We start from the raw sequence: 21,593 nt of genomic DNA on the forward strand, positions 1-21,593 counted from the left end.
GTATGAGTATCAGAGTCCAGGGTGGACTCTGGACTCTAAAGTTGACTATAGGGGTGTTATTTCATATCTAGAGAGCTCTAATAAAGGTAAAACAACTTATTTAGGTTGTAACTACAAAAACAGGGTATGAGTATCAGAGTCCAGGGTGGACTCTGGACTCCAAAGTTGACTATAGGGGTGTTATTTCATATCTAGAGAGCTCTAATAAAGGTAAAACAACTTATTTAGGTTGTAACTACAAAAATAGGGTATGAGTATCAGAGTCCAGGGTGGACTCTGGACTCTAAAGTTGACTATAGGGGTGTTATTTCATATCTAGAGAGCTCTAATAAAGGTAAAACAACTTATTTAGGTTGTAACTACAAAAATAGGGTATGAGTATCAGAGTCCAGGGTGGACTCTGGACTCTAAAGTTGACTATAGGGGTGTTATTTCATATCTAGAGAGCTCTAATAAAGGTAAAACAACTTATTTAGGTTGTAACTACAAAAATAGGGTATGAGTATCAGAGTCCAGGGTGGACTCTGGACTCTAAAGTTGACTATAGGGGTGTTATTTCATATCTAGAGAGCTCTAAATCTAGAATCAAAAGCAGTATCGACTACAAATATCGGCCCAAGCTAAATCGGCCATCGGCTAAGAGTGATAGAAAAAAATCGGCATCGGCCCCCCAAAAAACCATATGGGTCGATCCCTAATTGTGACCACTTCAAATTGTCCCAGCAATGTGATTCACTCACCTGTGCCATCATTTGGTTTGCTAACCGCTAATAAAATACTTGTTTAGGAGGCACTGCTTCATCACTTTTTGCTCTTTTCCTTCACAAGTTGTTGAAGAATTAGACCATGTTGGCAGGGACGCCATGATAGATGTTTTCCTAGTCAAACCATCGCTCATTGGTTCATCGCCAACAAGAACGATTCAGGGTGTGGGTGATGTTTTTTGTGGTCAATACAAGAAATATTCCCAAATTTGTGACATGAATGCTTTCAAAGTGCAAACAGGAAACACACGAGTGACGAGCCAGGCTCGAAGTCACGTTTACAATCACATACCTCCACTGGGGGCAGCGCCGCAATTAACGTTCCTCCCGCCACGGGACTCGAACCGGCGGTCCTCCAGTCTCCACCCCAGTACGAGAAGGGGGGGGAGGAGGAGGAGGCGGCGGGCGAGTGGGGCAGGGTGAGGGACAAGCAAGGGGAGAGGGGCAGCGAGCGGGACAAAGGGGGCGTGCCGGCGCCCTTCTTGAGGCCCTTTAGGCGGCGGTGCTGCTGGGGCGGCGGCGGCTGGTACAAACTGAGGGTGGGGGAGACAGCTAGGGGGAGAGGGAACGGGTGAGGTGGGGTGCCGCTGGCCCGCCGCCCGCAGGTGTGCTGCTGCGGGGCCAAGGTGGGGCCGGGGACGAGGGACAGCGAGAGGGACGGGGGCAGCGAGTGAGGGCGGGAACAGGGGGGGTTACTCACGGATTGTCGGAAGGGTTGAAGGGGGGCAGTGGGAGGGACCTCCATGCTGGGCTGCTTCCCTGTGGCTATGCTCTTCCGTCGAGCTCGGTGATCTGTTGGCACACAAAGACAGATTGAACATCATGGAGGGAAATAAGAGCCAGCAGACGGGGGGTGGGGGGTGGGGGTCGGGGGGCAAAGGTGGGATGGTGGGGTCACAACGTGTTATCGCTCCTTCGTGAAAGAAAACGGCTAAAGACAGAAAGCGACTGGCTGGACTGGAAGATAAGCTGAACCTCAACAGGATACAAGGGGGCGGGGGGGGGGGCGGGGCACGGGGGGCAGGGCGGCTGCAGGATAAACACATGAACACAGCAACCTGTCTCAGAGTCGAGTCCAATGCCCCCAAGGTCAAACCATTTTCTACCATATATGGCCTATTATCAAATATGTGTCCCTATACCTGTATATGGTATATTACAGAATGTTATCACATATGGTATGCATTACCATATACAGCATATGATCAAATATGGTATATTACCAACTATGGTATATGATCAAATATGATAGTATATAATCAAAAATGGTATATTACCAATATGTGTTTGTGGTATATTACCATATATGGTATATTATAAATATAGTATATTACCCATCAGAAAATATGGTATATTACCAACTATGGTATATGATCAAATATGATAGTATATAATCAAAAATGGTATATTACCAATATGTGTTTGTGGTATATTACCATATATGGTATATTATAAATATAGTATATTACCCATCAGAAAATATGGTATATTACCAACTATGGTATATGATCAAATATGATAGTATATAATCAAAAATGGTATATTACCAATATGTGTTTGTGGTATATTACCATATATGGTATATTATAAATATAGTATATTACCCATCAGAAAATATGGTATATTACCAACTATGGTATATGATCAAATATGATAGTATATAATCAAATATGGTATATTACCAATATGTGTTTGTGGTATATTACCATATACGGTATATTATAAAATATGATATATTAACATATACAGTATATAATCAAATATGGTAAATTACCAATATGTGTTTGTGGTATATTACCATATATGGTATATTATAAAATATAGTATATTACCCATCAGAAAATATGGTATATTACGCTCTATTGTATATTAAGAAATGTGGGTATATAACCATATATGGCATATTATCAAATATGGTATATTCCCACAAATAGTATACAGCCAAATATGGTGTATTACCAATATGTGTTTGTGGTATATTACCATATATGATATTATATAAAATATGATATATTAACGTATACAGTATATAATCAAATATGGTAAATTACCACTATGTGTTTGTGGTATATTACCATACATATATGGTATATTATAAATATAGTATATTACCCATCAGAAAATATGGTATATTACCAACTATGGTATATGATCAAATATGATGGTATATAATCAAATATTGTATATTACCAATATGTGTTTGTGGTATATTATAAAATATGATATATTAACATATACAGTATATAATCAAATATGGTAAATTACCAATATGTGTTTGTGGTATATTACCATATATGGTATATTATAAATATAGTATATTACCCATCAGAAAATATGGTATATTACCAACTATGGTACATGATCAAATACGATAGTATATAATCAAATATGGTATATTACCAATATGTGTTTGTGGTATATTACCAATAATGGATTATTATAAATATAGTATATTACCCATCAGAAAATATGATAAATTACGCTCGATTGTATATTAAGAAATATTGGTATATAACCATATATGGCATATTATCAAATATGGTATAGTCCCACAAATAGTATATAGCCAAATAGGGTATATTACCAATATGTGTTTGTGGTATATTACATATATGGTATATTATAAAATATGATATATTAACATATACAGTATATAATCAAATATGGTAAATTACCAATATGTGTTTGGTTCATGTGTGGTATATTACCACATATGGTAATATACCACACATGAGAAACTATGAGAAATAGCAGGTGGGAACATCTAATGAAACAAGAAAAAAATTATACACCAACAGACAAAACTTTGGAGACACTTTGTTGTGTTATTGCATGGGAAGGTGTCTTATTTCTCATGCACTTTCTCATGCACCCCAAATCATTAGTAACATAAAAATTGTACACAAACAGACACAAGTTTGGAGACACTTTGTTATGTTACTGTATGGGAAAGTGTCTCCAAACTTTTGTCTGTTGCTGGTGTTGCTGGTGTATACTTTTCTTGATGTTAGTAATGATTTGGGGTGCATGAAAAAGTCATATTGTTCATTTACATTTTACATATTTTCATAAATTGTGGACAGGAGGTAAGGTTGATTGAAAGGCAACTTCCTGCTTCAGAGAGGAAGCGGCAAGCTGTGCTTTTCGAAGGAAGCGTTTCCAGCAGATGGGAACATCTAATGAAACAAGAACCTTTGCTCCGCTCATCATTTTGCTCCTCTACTGATATTCCGCCAGCCGCCTGATATCAAATGTTTGTGAGTGTGGGCTGCGTCTGTTTGTTTGTTCTCCTTTCCTGTCACTTTGTCAACGCGACTCCTCACGTTGCCGATGGCTGCTCTTTCTCCTCCTCCTCCTCCTCCTCCTCCTCCTCCTCCTACTGAAATAGTCCACCTCTCCTTGCTCTGCTCTTCTCCTGCCCTGCAGCTCACCTAGACGCTTGCATTCCCTGCACACCTGCCCACATCTGCCGTCCTCCTCGACCCCTCTCTGCCTCTCATTCACCTGCCCAAATAGCTTCCTTTCAGCTGCCAGTCTCCCTGCTGCTGCTTCACATTCTCCAACAGCCCACGCCGGCAGGAGAGGAAAAACACCAAGCGAGACACGGAGTCGCTCGTCTTTGTCCAAAAGCAAGTGAGAGGCCGCCAGGGCGGTAAATGAAACGTGAGGGAGTGCAGACTTGACACTGAAGCCAGTGAAAAGTTGACATTATAAAACACTAAAAGGTGTCCCACCGGGCTTGGAGGCGCCTGATTGGATGAAAAGTTAGCTTTATACACTAAAAATAGCCTCAACTTACCTGTGCTTCTCAAATAGTGGGGCGGGTCTCCTGGGGGGCGGTAGTGTGTTGGGGGCGTGTGAGAGGCAGGGGGCGGTACACAAATATCCCTCACCACATCACTCTTCCAAATATCCATCTATTTTCTATACTGCTGGAGCCTATCCCAGCTGTCTTCAGGCGAGAGTCGGGGCATATAGACAAACATTCATTCATTCATTTTCTACCGCTTTTCCTCACGAGGGTCGCGGGGGTGCTGGAGCCTATCCCTGCTGTCTTCGGGCGTAAGGCGGGGTACACCCTAGACTGGTCGCCAGCCAATCACAGGGCACATATAGACAAACAATCATTCTATATTCAGTCTACGTGTGCCCTGTGATTGGCTGGCGACCAGTCCAGGGTGTAAAATCGCCTTTCGGCCAAAGTCAGCTGGGATAGGCTCCAGCTAGGGTGACCAGATCCAATAGCCTCCACTGTGTGTTGTCTTTTCTACTCACAGTTTGATAAAAAACTAGATTTTAGACGCATGTTTTGAAATTTGGTGCTTTCTGAGCTGGTTACTGTGTGTAACTACTCTATAGGAGTACACGATGCAATACAAAGGGCCAAAAAGGAACATGATAGGTCCCTTTAATTCATTATTAACAATATCACTATTAGGATTAATATTAGAATTAATGACAGGAGACCATTTCAATAGGCTCAAGGGATATATTATAAAAATTAAAATATAAAAAAATATAAAAAAATATAAAAAAATATAAAAAAATATAAAAAAATATAAAAAATATAATATATAATATATATTATATTATATAATATATAATATAATAAATATATAATATTATATATAATATTAAAATATGAAATTTTAAATTTCAATAATTTATATAAATAATTAAATGTAATTAAAAATTATAATTCATTCATTCATTCATTTTCTACCGCTTTTCCTCACGAGGGTCGCGGGGGGTGCTGGAGCCTATCCCAGCCGTCCTCGGGCGTAAGGCGGGGTACACCCTGGACTGGTGGCCAGCCAATCCCAGGGCACATATAGACAAACAACCATTCACACTCACATTCATACCTATGGACAATTTGGAGTGGCTAATTAACCTAGCATGTTTTTGGAATGTGGGAGGAAACCGGAGTACCCGGAGAAAACCCACGCATGCACGGGGAGAACATGCAAACTCCACACAGAGATGCCCGAGGGTGGGATTGAACTCTGGTCTCCTAGCTGTGAGGTCTGCGCGCTAACCCCTAGACCACCGTGCCGCCCTTAAAAATTATAATAATAATTAAAATTAAAATGATAAAATAAAATAATAATTAAAATATAAGGGCTACACGGCGAACGAGTGGTTAGCGCACAGGGCTCACAGCTCGAAAACCCGAGTTTGATTCCACCCTCGGCCATCTCTGTGTGGAGTTTGCATGTTCTCCCCGTGCATGCGTGGGTTTTCTCCGGGTACTCCGGTTTCCTCCCACATTCCAAAAACATGCTAGGTTAATTAGCCACTCCAAATTGTCCATAGGTATGAATGTGAGTGTGAATGGTTGTTTGTCTATATGTGCCCTGTGATTGGCTGGCCACCAGTCCAGGGTGGACCCCGCCTATCGCTCAAAGACAGCCGGGATAGACTCCAGCACCAGCACGTGAGGATAAGCGGTATAAAATGAATGAATGAATGAGTTATTCATTCACATGCAATATCCCTCCCAAATGAACCCAAGAGGTGTTGGCATTGCTACTGTAAAAACATGCTTGGATATAATTTTACATTTGTGATTCGGTATGCTTGTAAATGATATAAATACATATATCTTATGGGGTTGTGCTGTAGAATGCAAAAAAAAAAAGTGCTCAGTAAGTCTCTCATGTGTCGTGCCGTGCAGCAGGCATTGAGGTTGTTAATCTCCAAGGGACTGGAAGTAAAGCAGTGATGGGATTTAAATGCCGTTTGACCTTTTATATTTATTAACCCTGCAGGCTGGGAAAATTGTGAAACAACTTCAAACACCCTACACTGACATCCATGGAGCCACGGAATGATTTATATGACATTTCAGATATGTAGTGCAAACATGCAATAAAAGCACACATAGTTGAACTTACGCTAATTACATAACTTCCTATTTGACAGAGAAAACTAATGTGTAAAATAAATAGTGGTATTGCTAACATGAGGTATAATGTGTGTAAATCCACACATGGAGCAAATGCAGGCGCTATCCATGGTTCTGAAACCACAACGCTACTCCAAATGACTGCCCCACTGGTTCGCTCTAATCCAAGAAACTTGACTGACAGTCATTTATTCATTTTCTACCGCTTTTCCACACGAGGGCGGGGTCCACCCTGGACTGGTGGCCAGCCAATCACAGGGCACATATAGACAAACAACCATTCACACTCACATTCATACCTATGGACAATTTGGAGTGGCTAATTAACCTAGCATGTTTTTTTTGGAATGTGGGAGGAAACCGGAGTACCCGGAGAAAACCCACGCATGCACAGGGAGAAAATGCAAACTCCACACAGAGATGGCCGAGGGTGGAATTGAACTCGGGTCTCCTAACTGTGAGGCCTGCATGCTAACCACTTGAACACCGTGCAGTTCATTAATTTTCTGACGCTTTTTCCTCACGAGGGTCGCGGGGGGTGCTGGAGCCCATCCCAGCTGTCTTGGGGCGAGAGGCGGGGTACACCCCGGACTGGTGGCCAGCCAATCCCAGGGCACATATAGACAAACAACCATTCACACTCACATTCATACCTATGGACAATTTGGAGTGGCTAATTAACCTAGCATGTTTTTGGAATGTGGGAGGAAACCGGAGTACCCGGAGAAAAACTTTTCACGGGGAGAACATGCAAACTCCACACGCACTTCCTGGCTTGGCATCCTCGCATCATCAGCATTAGTGGGTCTCTCCCATGCTAAGTTGGTCACTATGACAACTTGGATTCCTTCCCGAGTCAAATCTTGAAATCTCCATTTCCTTCAAGATTGGTTCGGGCTTGGTTTCCTATATTTGGATCCGGGTCAGCTTAGCTGATTGCTACAAGTATTAAGGTTAAGGATCTTCTCCATCCAGCAACTGCAACTGTTCTTTCGGACTTGAACTAGCCTCAACTTGAAAAGGCTTAGAAGATCGCTGAGGACACTTCATCAACTCCAGTAGATCTTCTTGGAGTTTTATTTCACATCTCCGCTATTTGCACGTGGTCTCTCCGGTATTTACGTTGTACAACCACCTAGTATAATAATAATAATAATAATAATAATAATAATAATAATAATAATAATAATAATAATAATAATAATAATAATAATAATAATAATAATAATAATAATAATAATAATAATAATAATAATAATAATAATAATAATAATAATAATAATAAAAAATAATAAAAAATAATAATAATAATAATAATAAAACAAATAAAAATTTTTTTTTAAATTAATAATAAATAAATAATAAAAAAAATAATAATAAAAAAATAAAAATAAAACAAATATGTTTTGTTTATATGTATGTATACTATATGTGCCCTGTGATTGGCTGGCCACCAGTCCAGGGTGTACCCCGCCTCTCGCCCCAAGACAGCTGGGATAGGCTCCAGCACCCCCGCAACCCTCGTGAGGAAAAAGAGGTAGAAAATGAATAATAAAACAAATAAAAAATAAATAAATAATGAAAATAAATAAAAAATAAAACAAATATGTCTTGTTTATATGTATGTATACTATATGTGCCCTGTGATTGGCTGGCCACCAGTCCAGGGTGTACCCCGCCTCTTGCCCGAAAACAGCTGGGATAGGCTCCAGCACCCCTATGAGGAAAAGCAGTAGAAAATGAATGAATGAATGAATAATAATAATAATAATAATAATACGCTAGCATGCGTGGACACCCGTGGCTTATTCTGCGTCATCACTCTGCTTCTCACAGCCACTAGAGGGCACAACTGCACGTATGCGTGGATTGTTATGCTATGCTGTGATGTACCGCATGAGCCTGCTGTTTCAGCCTCGTTCCTGCGTCATTAAAGAGAGCTACAACATCAATGAGGCCAAGATAGAACTTTACAGAGCGACCTGAGCCTCGAGGCCGCGTGTAGGACGGCTGTGTGTTGAAATGTTCCCGCCGCAGCCTGCTAACCCCTAGCGAGTAAAATATGATGTGAAGCAATTCCGTGGCGGTAATTAAGCTCATGTTTCTTTAGCTCCACGCTATTAAGCGCGGTACTGTTCCTGACAGTCGGACAGACTGCCGGCACTTACTCCCACGCGCCACCTCCCCCTGATGTCGAATTACCGCTGACATTTTCTCCTCTTTAACGCCACCTTACTTGGAGAGAATAAATAAATACAAAGAAAATTGCTTCAATGGGTGCAAAGTCACTGAAGGGGCCATTGTGCTGGAGAACGCCGAGCACATCTTGGAGTCATTAGAGACGTCTGGAAAAGGAGGAGACAATGACCTGACCCCCGTGTGAACCCAAGAAGAAGCGGGTCCGCTTTGGACGCATCCTGTTCATTCTTCCTCCGTGTTCCGCTCTTCAACGAGAGCACTTGGTAAACATCACACACTGTTCCTGTTTTACACCTCACATGCACACAGTGCACGCACGTGGGCGAGCGTGCATGTGAGCCCTCATTCAGAATCGGCGCACATTTTGTATCCGCGCCTGAGAGACTTTCTTGTGCCTCCTAAAAAAAAAAACCTCAATAACGTCTACTTACTCGACTGTCACCTTCACGCTCGCACCAATGAAACCAAAGCATGAAGCATCCTCTCATCTGCTCCCTCACTTAGGACCCAAACCAGGCTGTGTGGTTGCCATGGAGACACACACTCTTTCACAGGATGCCTCCTCAGGAAGCAAAAAATGATGGCGGACATGCCGCAACACACTCTTCAAAGATGGAGGACATGATGCAAAACATTCCTCAAAGACGGAGGACATGACGCAAAACATGATGGCGGACATGCCGCAACACACTCCTCAAAGATGGAGGACATCACACAAAACATGATGGCGGACATGCCACAACACACGCCTCAAAGATGGCAGACATGCCGCAACACACTCCTCAAAGATGGCAGACATGCCGCAACACACTCCTCAAAGATGGAGGACATGATGCAAAACATTCCCGAAAGATGGAGGACATGACGCAAAACATGATGGCGGACATGCCGCAACGCACTCCTCAAAGATGGAGGACATGATGCAAAACATGATGGCGGACATGCCGCAACACACGCCTCAAAGATGGCAAAGATGGCAAAACATTCCTGAAAGATGGAGGAGATGATGCAAAACATTCCTCAAAGATGGAGGACATGACATAAAACATGATGGCGGACATGCCGCAACACACTCCTCAAACATGGAGGACATGACGCAACACACTCCTCAAAGATGGAGGACATGATGCAAAACATTCCTCAAAGATGGAGGACATGACGCAAAACATGATGGCAGACATGCCGCAACACACTCCTCAAAGATGGCAGACATGCCGCAAAACATTCCTCAAAGATGGAGGACATGATGCAAAGTATTCCTCAAAGATGGAGGACATGATGCAAAACATTCCTCAAAGATGGAGGACATGAGGCAAAACATTCCTAAAAGATGGAGGACATGATGCAAAACAGGATGGCGGACATGCCGCAACACACTCCTCAAAGATGGAGGACATGATGCAAAACATTCCTCAAAGATGGAGGACATGATGCAAAACATGATGGCAGACATGCCGCAACACACGCCTCAAAGATGGCAGACATGCCGCAACACACTCCTCAAAGATGGAGGACAGGACGCAACACACTCCTCAAAGATGGAGGACATCACACAAAACATGATGGCGGACATGCCGCAACGCACTCCTCAAAGATGGAGGACATGATGCAAAACATTCCTCAAAGATGGAGGACATGACGCAAAACATGATGGCAGACATGCCGCAACACACTCCACAAAGATGGAGGACAAGAGGCAAAACATTCCTGAAAGATGGAGGACATGATGCAAAACATTCCTGAAAGATGGAGGACATGATGCAAAACATTCCTCAAAGATGGAGGACATGACGCAAAACATGATGGCGGACATGCCGCAACACACTCCACAAAGATGGAGGACATGCCGCAACACACTCCACAAAGATGGAGGACATGCCGCAACACACTCCTCAAAGATGGAGGACATGATGCAAAACATTCCTCAAACATGGAGGACATGATGCAAAACATTCCTCAAAGATGGAGGACATGACGTAAAACATTCCTCAAACATGGAGGACATGACGTAACACACTTCTCAAAGATGGAGGACATGATGCAACACACTCCTCAAAGATGGAAGACATGACATACAAAAACTCAAAGATGGCGGAACACAATACAAAAGGGTGCGCGTGACACAAAACATCGGAGGACACGCCTCAACACACTCCTCAAAGATGGCGGACATACCGCAACACACTCCTCAAAGATGGCGGTCACTGTTGCATCACATGCCCCAAACACGGCAGACTACTACAGTTACTGCAGTATTTGATAGCTAGCGAGAACATGCAAACAAGACGGAGTAAATCTTTCATAATCTCCTTGCTGATGATTGACATGTTGTGCTAATTGGGGGGGCGGGGGGGGGGGGCATGAAGGTGTGAAAACATCAGGTCTACCTGTTGTACCCGCTCTCTGGATTACGCAATCACCACTTGCACATGATGTAAGAAAAATATTCTTTCCATGAGAGTAGACTGGGGGAGTCGTGGGTGGAGGAGAGGGGGGTTAAAATGGGAGGGGCCGGGGGGGGGGGGTATACTGCATCCAGCTGATTGTGTATTTCAATTAGCAACAGCATGAATTATGCATATTGTTTTGATGGAAAAGGTGCTAAAATGATTTGGGGAAAATCACGAGAGTACTTTTTTTTTAGACCTACTCCTGTTTTTTTCTATATAAATGTCAAACTTGCAATGCCAGTGGCTTGTTTTATGTACTCTGTATAGTAGTACTGTAGTACTGTTGTAGCAGTACATACAGTGGAACCCTTAATACAAAAAACTAATTGTATTATTTCCCATAGAAAATAATGTGAATCCAATGAATCTGTTCCAGACACCCAAAAATATGAAGAAAAAACACATTTTAGCTTTTAGCATTTTAGCACTAATCCTGATTTTTTGTAAAAAAAATATGCCTCACTATTTGCTACACAGGTTCTTTGCAAAAAATCAGGCTTCTCTACACATCTCACAATGCAGCCTGGACCTCTGCCAACCATCTGTCAGGCAGCTCCAGATGTTGAAAACACTAAGCTAGCATGATGTTTCTGTTCAAATGGGAGCACTTTAGCTCATGTAGCTTAGCTATTGTTGATAACTTTGTTTTCATCCATCCATCCATCAATTTTCTATGCCGCTTACCCTCACTCGGTGTATGCTGTAAAATGGAAAATTGTAAGATTGTGTATTAGGGCTATAATTTCATAAAGGAGGCGCAGGCGCGGCGCACCTGTCCAGCGGAGCGCCTATGTTGCGCCTACGTCACGCCAACGCTGTACCAACAGTATGTGGTCAGCCCACTTTGCAATTTCCGTAAGCAGTACAGTCCGGCGCAGCACAGCGCAGCGCAGCGCACCCACAACCCCATCCCCTCCACCGCCGCAAGTGGAAATAAGGGAAGAAGAGTTTAACACAGCCGAGCATAATCTTAACCAATCAGATGAACGCCTCTCATTGCCTTGAAATGCACCACATACGCTCCTGACAGTTACATTAAACACAGCAGCAGGCTAATCCAGGCTTCTTGCTTGCTTTCCACCAGCAATCCTTTTTCTGTTTCCACAAAGTCTCAAGTCACAAAGTCTCATTTGCATACTACTAGTTGGGTTGTGTTGTATGTTATTTCGTTGGCGTCAATATTGATAGTGCATATGTCAAAATTGGAAGAATTGGCGTCACACTGTCTGAAGGAGGCGTGGACAAACATAGCTCATTAGCATTAAAGCTACAAACACGCACACGCACGCACAGACAAAACGGTTACCAAAGCACTTTTCAAACGTTTCAATTCTAGCATGAAGGCTAACACGAGTCCAATACACTATTGTGCTCCTCTTACTTACTGTATTATAAGGTGGCTGAAATTGAGTTGGCTTTTCCGACTTCTCAGCCGCCTCGAACGCATCACTTCTCACCTGACGTTGTGTTCACATGCCCTGCATATGCCGCGGTGTGACCTGCCAACATGTGAAACGTTGAGCTCGGTTCCTTTGCTCATGCAAATGCGAGGGCAGGCCGCAAACGCTGAAGAGGGGAAGGCGTGGGAGGCGACGGCTTCCAGCTCAGACCCTCAGAGGGACCTGAGGGAGGGACGGAGTTGCAACAGAGTGGGAGGGGGCCATGCAGACGAGCATGAATAAAGTAGCGCTGGTACAGTAGATGTTTGTTTCAGGGGAGGAATAAAAGGAAAAGGTGTTTGTCCTTTTATGGGTAGGGGGCGGCTGCGTAGGAGTAGCAGGGACCGAAGACTGAGAGGAAAATGGTCAAATGGAGGAAATGTAGCTTTTACATTGTAGAGTGGGGGTGTTGGGACTGAAGGGGGGGGCGGCACTCGAGGCAGAGATGGAGGCTGGAGAGGGAGTGGGTGTCTTAATAGCGTTGAAGCGCTCAGGGCTTTTTCTATGTTTGCCTTTGTTGTGCTAGCGACAAGCCGACCGCATCCCCTGCCCACTTTTAATCCACCAGACGTGCATCAAACACTTCTTCTATGGTGGCACTCGTGCCCAGCTTGGAGAGGTGCTGGTGCTGCCTGGTGGCAAGCAGATGTTCACGTCACCATCTTTCTATCCAATGCATGACAAGCAACTACACACGATGCATGAACACTTCCATCAATGCTATACACACAAAAAGCAGACATTTCATCAAGAAAGTAAAGTTGGATATATTTTATCGATGGGAGTGAGCATAAGTGCTGCCGGCGCTGGGGGAACTGTGGTTCGTTGAGGGGAAATATGAATTCCAACATGTACCGTAGCATTCAGAAGATCCACTCCCTTGGCGGTGGAAGCATTGCGCTTTGGGGCTGCATGAGTGCTGCCGCCAACTGGGAGCAACTGAATTTTATTGAGTTGTAAGGTGGATTGCAGAATGTTGTGTGATATTCTGAAAGCCCCTCCCTTGACGGTGGTAGCATCACGCTTTGGAGCTGCATGAGTGCTGCCGGCAACTGGGAGCAACTGAATTTTATTGAGTTGTAAGATGGATTCCAAAATGTACTGTGACATTCTGAAGATCCAATCCTTTGGCGGTGGCAGCATCACATTTTGGGGCTGCATGAGTGCTGCTGGCACAGGAACCAACTGCATTTTATTGTGTTGTAAGGTGGATTGCAGAATGTTGTGTGACATTCTGAAAGCCCCTCCCTTGGCGGTGGCAGCATTACACTTTGGGGCTGCATGAGTGCTGCCGGCAACTGGGAGCAACTGAATTTTATTGAGTTGTAAGATGGATGCCAAAATGCACTGTGACATTCTGAAGATCCAATCCCTTGGCGGTGGTAACATCAGGCTTAGGGGCTGCATGAGTGCTGCCGGCAACCGGGAGCAACTGAATTTTATTGAGTTGTAAGATGGATTCCAAAATGTACTGTGACATTCTGAAGATCCAATCCCTTGGCGGTGGCAGCATCACATTTTGGGGCTGCATGAGTGCTGCCGGCAACCGGGAGCAACTGAATTTTATTGAGTTGTAAGATGGATTCCAAGATGTACTGTGACATTCTGAAGATCCAATCCCTTGGCGGTGGCAGCATCAGGCTTAGGGGCTGCATGAGTGCTGCCGGCAACTGGGAGCAAATTAATTTTATCGAGTTGTAAGGTGGATTGCAGAATGCTGTGTGACATTCTGAAAGCCCCTCCCTTGATGGTGGTAGCATTACATTTTGGGGCTGCACGAGTGCTGCTGGCACAGGGACCAACTGCATGTGTTCGGAGAGCAACTGTGTTCATATGAATGATGAATGTTGTGCGATTCATAAAGTTACTGTAGTGTATTTTTTCCCTACCGCTGTCCTATTTCCTGCTTTGGGGTTTGCATAATAAAGCAGGAAGAAATAAAGCAGGAACAGCTGCAGTCGCTGTTGTTGTCCAGCAAAGTGTGTTGAGAAGAAACGGTGTCACCAAACAGCTGAAGGCCTAAATGCTGTCAGTATGAAAGAAAACGTGCTGCCAACTTCAGCGGCCATCACTTCAACGGTTCTAAATATTTGAGTGCTCATCAGTGGCTTGTCGGCATCACGCGAGCAGCGTGAGCCCAGTTGGACGGACATCCTGGAGCGGCCTGCAGGGAATGCTGCAATGCTTTGTTGCTGTCTAGGAAGTTTGTATGCGGTACGACAAACAGTGTTGTTCATTGTGGTTCACATTTTGTTAACTCACCGTGAGCTCCATGCAAACACATCCTTTAACACCAGCGCTAATTTTGGATCAAACTTGAGCTTCCCGGTGGGAATTACGTGCGACGAAATGCAGCAGCGAGGTGGCGATGGACTAGTTTGGATGCACACGTACAAAAAAAGGGAAACGTGGGTTCAAATGAGGTGAAGCTGTGTTCTACTTCAGCACACCTGAGCAGGCAGACAAAACCGTAGGTTTATTATTATTTATTTTAATAATTTTTATTTATAATATTATATAATATTAATTTATTTATAATATTATTTATATATATATAATTTCTAATATATATATATATATATATATATATTATTTTTTATATATTTTTTATATATTATTATTATTATTTATTATATTTTATTATTATTCTTTTATTTAATTTGTGCATTGTTTAATTTTGTGAATAAACTAAAACCGAACCAATGTTGACGTGCAAAGAATTTATACACTGGACATAATTTTTGGTCATAATTTATATAACCACAATATTGTATTTAAAACTTGTCTTTCAGTATTTTTGTTCTAATAGGCCATAGTCAACCACAAAACAGACATAATTTATTCATTAATTATTTTGGGGCCTGCATGGTGTACAAGTGGTTAGCACGTAGGCCACACAGCTACAAGACCTGAGTTCGATTCCACCCTCGGGCATCTCTGTGTGGAGTTTGCATGTTCTCCCCGTGCATGCGTGGGTTTTCTGCGGGTACTCCGGTTTCCTCCCACATTCCAAAAACATGCTAGGTAAATTGGCCACACCAAATTGTGAGTGTGAATGGTTGTTTGTCTATATGGTAATGGTAATGGTTTAATTTCATTTGAACATGCATCAGATTCCAATTGAGTGCATCCCATAATCAGTTCCCAGTTCCACATGTCCAAAAGGAGTAGGAAGAAGCAAAGCTTATTAAATCCTACCCCTCCATCTGGTACTTTTACAATCACTAACTCTTACATTTGTTCACTTCCTGCTTTCCATAATACAGTTTTTATTTTAATAATGTACCTCGTAGCGAAGTACTGGGTGATATGAGCATCCAATGCCATAATGTGTACCATAGTGCGTGTCAATATAGTGATATATATAGCACATCATGACTGGTTCAAGACTCTTCATCCTTGGATTTAGCAAACATCAACTGCTTGTATTGTTTCTTGAATTGGCTCATCGTTGTGCATTGTTTGATTTCCTTACTCAATCCATTCCATAGTTTGATTCCACATACTGAAATGCTATGGCTAGCATAACGTAGTCCTAGCATAGAAGTGTTTCAAATGTACTTCTTCCCTGAGATCATATTTCTCCTCTCTTGTAGAGAAGTATTGGATGACATTTTTAGCTAATTGCTTATTTTTAGCCTTATGCATTATTTTAGCTGTTTGAAGATGAACTATATCAGCAAGTTGAAGTATTTGACATTTTAGTACTACAGTAAACCTCGGATATATCGGATTCAATTGTTCCCACTGGTTTTGTCCGATATAAGCGAAATCCGTTACATGCGTATACCGGAAAATGTCCGTTTTACGCATATATGGGATTTATATCCGGTATATGCGTAAATCGGATTTTATCCGTTATGAAAAGGCACTTCCTTGACTATGTTTCCAATGTACCTGGACGCGCAGGCAACGCTGCAAACGCTGCAAATGACGTCGTATAGCGGCCTGTCACCATTCGGCGAATCGGAGCGCCACGATGCGGCCATCCGATATATGAGAGGGAAATTTCATGGAAATGCATTGGAACGGGACTGGAGATTTTGTCCGAAATAGGCGAAATCCGTTATAAAAAATCCGATATATGCAATGAATTTTTATTGGAAATGCATTACAGAAAAATCGCTTCTTTTTTATCTGTCCATTGTGAGCGAATTTCCGATATATCCGAGTCCGATATATCCGAGGTTTACTGTACTTTACTATATATTGTTTGCCAAAAATGTGCTTCTCACATTCTTTTCTTGAATATTTCAACTTTATGCGATCAAAATGCTATTATGTGGTTAAAATGATCATTTTACTCATTAATAATTCTTTACTCATAACTCAAAAAAAATCCGATATATGCAATGAATTTTTATTGGAAATGCATTACAGAAAAATCGCTTCTTTTTTATCTGTCCGTTGTGAGCGAATTTCCGATATATCCGAGGTTTACTGTATATGTGCCTTGTGATTGGCTGGCCACCAATCCAGGGTGTACCCAGCCTCTCGCCCGAAGACAGCTGGGATAGGCTCCAGCACCCCTTGTGAGGATAAGCGGGAGAAAATGAATGAATTTTTGGAAAAATGCAATGTAGTGAGGGCGCCGTATTCGAACCATAGTTTTATCTATATGGATGACTGCACAGCTCTAAGTGTCACCAACAAGTCCTCAATAAAGGTCAAAGTCACGTTAAATGTTGTCATATTACGATGTTAGAGTTCATTAGGTGGAGGTCTGGAAAGACGCTTCCGTCATGTGAGGATCAGAAACAAATTCAGGACATGCATGTGCGTAATGAGTAATATGTAAAGCAAAATAAAAAGCAATCCTACCTACTGCGCGGCTTGTTTCGGTGCTTTTTGTGTCCACGCGTCCGTCGGCAAGCAACACTCCCCTCCGCAGTAAAAGCTCGATGCGTTCACTGACTTATTCCAGCAGTTGCTCCAAAGTTGGTGTTACATTCCGCTTGATACCTCGTCTCAACAAAAGCGTTTATAAGCAGCGTCCGGGTGAGTGGCAGAAGGTGCCAGGACACATGACTCCCACTGCCTGGCTTTATAAGACCAGGACTTCACTTCCAGATGGACATTTTGCCAGGAGAAAAAAAAGAGTTCTTGGGCTGAATGGGGATTTAAAAAAAAAAAAAAACACTCCCAAATGGCAAAAGATGGACTTTAAATATTTTAGAGACAAATAGGTATATGAATAAGTAATGATGAATCAGCAGTCTCCACTTCCAAGGCACCTTTTCCACATCTAGAGCCAACTAGAACCTTCTTAATCTCAACTACAGATTTCAATAGAAGCCACTATCCTCTCTATGAAAATATGGCGGCATTTTTTGGTCCCTTTGAGGGGGAAAAGCTGTCAGGTGGGAGGACGTGATGTCACAAATGATCTCACAGGACAGGTACATTCACAGCTGCGGGCCTCCACGTGCGCAACGCCCCCACTTTACCTCGTGAGGCGACCCCAAAGTGCCACCCTGACGAGAGCCCCCGATGGCAGCTCTTAAGTAGGCCACTGTTCGTTGTGTCGCATCTTAGCACTTAATTAAGCAGGCGATAGGAAACGGAAGGAAGGGCGGGGACGCAAACAAACAGAGATGTTAGAATCCCACACGGCCCTCCCCCCGCTGTTCCACGAGCACCGGAGGCAGCAACAGCAGCGCCCGCTCCGAGGCGGCCCGCCCGGATGAAAGCTCCACTTCTCCGGGCTCTCCTTGAGCTCTCTCCGGCCCGAGCCGCCACTCGCAATTCCGGGAAGAGACGCACGATCCGCGGAGGCCCACTGCTCTCATCTTTTAGTTAATGTTTGTGTATTGGGGGGGTTAGCGCAATACCGACTCGGCCAATGCGTGAAAAAAGCTTGCGTGGAAAGTAAATGCATGCAAAGTGTTGCACAAAGCCCGGAGAGTTGCGCGCCCTGGCGCAGTGACGCGCGTCCAATGCGCACTCTTCCCCGGATCGGACCCTTCCGCCGAGAGAGTGCGCAAGAGGGACAGACAGGGGGCAAAAAAATACCCCAAAAAACACGCAGAAATCTTTTTAGTCCATCTGCTTCATTGCAACCCACACAAGCGGCGTCTGGTCCTCACGGCATCCGCCTGGGAGCTGTGGAAGCTCGGTCGTCTTCTGACTGCAGCCCGCCGCATGGAGGGAGGACATCCCGCACAGGTGAACGCCACTACACTTTGAGGATGGGGGGGTAGGGCTGCAGTGCACACTCACTATCTCCCTCTCTCTGTGACGATAAGGGGGCGGGGCTACTTCCCAGCTGGGACCTGACGTGGTTTGAATCCGTTTCCTGTCCATCTGATTTCCACACACACTAAAAAGTCATGACGGGGGCAGCCATAAGAGGGCAAACATGAGGTCATGCATGCATGAATTCTGAGCCCCTTGACTCCACATGTCTATTTTTGGGACCCATGTCCTAACTTTCCATGCATGGATGTAAAAAAAAAAAAAAAAAAAATGGCCGCAACACACTTTCCTCCTCTGTACTCCATTCAAGAAGAGGTCAAGTGGACCCCCATCTTTATCAAACAATGTCTCTGGGCGCTTTCTCAATAATCCATCACACACAAAGATAGGAAAAATAAAACATTTTTCAACAACTAATAATTGAATAAAAAAAAAAAAATCAATGCCCCACACCTGACGTGGAGTTTTCAATCCAACACACTGATTGAGCTTTGGTGCCACGATAAGCAACGCACAGTAGCCGAGTGGGAAATGGCCTCTTAAATCTGTTTCCATGACAACTGTGCGCAACTTAAAAAAAAAAAACACACACACACACACAACAGTTTATCTTTTTTTTTCCTCACTCTGTACTTACCGCACCAAGGTCCCTCATCAGTGTTGCGATATAAAAGTGGATAAAAATAACCCAAGTTCCCATCTTAGTCCAGCCCGCCGTCAAATAGTTCCGGACTCAAGTGGAATCCGCTAAACATATTCCATACTTTTCCATGCCAGCCCAGCGCTTTCTCTTCCTCCGCTGCCGTCACTGTGTCTGCGTTGCTCTCACTCTTCGCACTGTCTGTCTGCTCTGTAATTATTTCCATGGTTACCATTAAGGACGGGAAGCTAAGCCTGATGTACTACGCTAGTAATCTTTCCCTCTCCTCCGCCTCCTTCCTAGTGTCCTCCTCCCTCTGTTGCATCTTCTTCTTTCTGCCGACTCTGTCCTTGCGCGCCGCTATCTCTTGCTCTCTTTATATGTGAGATCTGCTCGGGAATCAACATTTCGTTTGGATTTGGACGCTGATGTACTGAATCAATAAAACGTGAAAATCTACCAGGAAGCAGAACAACGTTTCCAAAGTGCATCTGTCAAATGTTGCCTCGGAGATAAATATGTCCATAGATTCAGCATATATATGAAGTCAGTCATCGGTCAGGTGAAAAAGAAAATCTTTGCTAAAGTTTTCGTACAATATTGCATAACTGGTCCGTTGTATTGTTCTATGGAATGAGGTGCCAAAACAAAGCACCATATGCGTTGATGACTCACCATCCGGGCACGGTATCGATATCAGCCGATAGACGCTGACACTGCGTTGAACTTTTAGTGCAGGAGGAACCTTTGTTGTGTGCGGGCCGTGGGCCATTTTGCCGCAAATAACAGCAAAAATTGAAGGATGGGCATTACTTTTGTAAGAATAAAGTCAAAATATTTCGATAAAAAAATGTGTAATTTTAAAGCCCAAGTCATTTTTTACAATAACTTTGTGATATTATGAGGAAAAATAATGTCATTATAGTTGCATTAAGTTTACACAGTAAAGAAAAAATGTTTATTTGTTATGTCACAATGTTATAGAAAACAACGAATAAAGTTAATTATTTAAAAATTAGGTTGTGAAAAATATTTATTATATTATAAAAATATAGTAAATATAAAATATATAGAATATTATGGTAAAACAGTCATAAATATGAGAAGAAAGAAAAAAGATATGAAAAAATAATGCCCCATCAGTAGCATAGATCTGAAATATTCAAAAGAAAAATATGTGCTTTTTAAAATATTATTATTTAATATTATGAGGGACAATCAAAACAAAATAAAATTATGAGATTAGATTGTGAAATAGTCAACTGCGTTTAACTTTTAGTGCAGGAGGAACTTTTGTTGTGTGCGGGCCGTGGGCCATTTTACCGCAAATAACAGCAAAAATTGAAGGATGGGCATTACTTTTGTAAGAATAAAGTCAAAATATTTAGATGAAAAACGTGTTGCTTAAAAAAGTCATTTTAACAATAACTTTGTGATATTATGAGGAAAAATAATGTCATTATAGTTGCATTAAGTTTACACAGTAAATATATTTTTTTTTAAATTTTGTTATGTCACAATGTTATAGAAAACAACAAAGCAACGAATAAAGTCAGTTATTTAAAAATTAGGTTGTGAAAAATATTTATTATAAAAATATAGTAAATATAAAATATATAGAATAGTATGGTAAAACAGTCATAAATATGAGAAGAAAGAAAAAAGTGAAAAAATAATGCCCTGTTAGTAGCATAGATCTGAAATATTCAAAAGAAAAATATGTGCTTTTTTAAATATTGTTATTTAATATTACGAGAGACAATCAAAACAAAATAAAGTTATGAGATTAGATTGTGAAATAGTCAACTGCGTTGACTGCGTTGAACTTTTAGTGCAGGAGGAACTTTTGTTGTGTGCGGGCCGTGGGCCATTTTACCGCAAATAACAGCAAAAATTGAAGGATGGGCATTACTTTTACAAGAATAAAGTCAAAATATTTCGATGAAAAACGTGTTATTTAAAAAAGTCATTTTAACAATAACTTTGTGATATTATGAG

General features: G+C 42.3%; 1 protein-coding gene across 4 annotated transcripts in view; it reads right to left on the bottom strand.

Moving 5' to 3' along the window:
• Nucleotides 1–21,593, bottom strand: part of syngap1b (synaptic Ras GTPase activating protein 1b) — a 180,510-nt gene that overhangs the window by 67,274 nt on the left and 91,643 nt on the right. For all 4 annotated transcript variants that reach the window (XM_058053245.1, XM_058053243.1, XM_058053244.1 and 1 more), the window contains exon 5: nt 1,057–1,556. In XM_058053245.1, coding sequence (XP_057909228.1) covers nt 1,057–1,556 — 500 coding nt within the window. The remainder of the gene's footprint in view (nt 1–1,056; nt 1,557–21,593) is intronic.

Source organism: Doryrhamphus excisus, chromosome 17, assembly GCF_030265055.1.
Source record: "Doryrhamphus excisus isolate RoL2022-K1 chromosome 17, RoL_Dexc_1.0, whole genome shotgun sequence".
In the NCBI taxonomy this organism is placed as follows: domain Eukaryota; kingdom Metazoa; phylum Chordata; class Actinopteri; order Syngnathiformes; family Syngnathidae; genus Doryrhamphus; species Doryrhamphus excisus.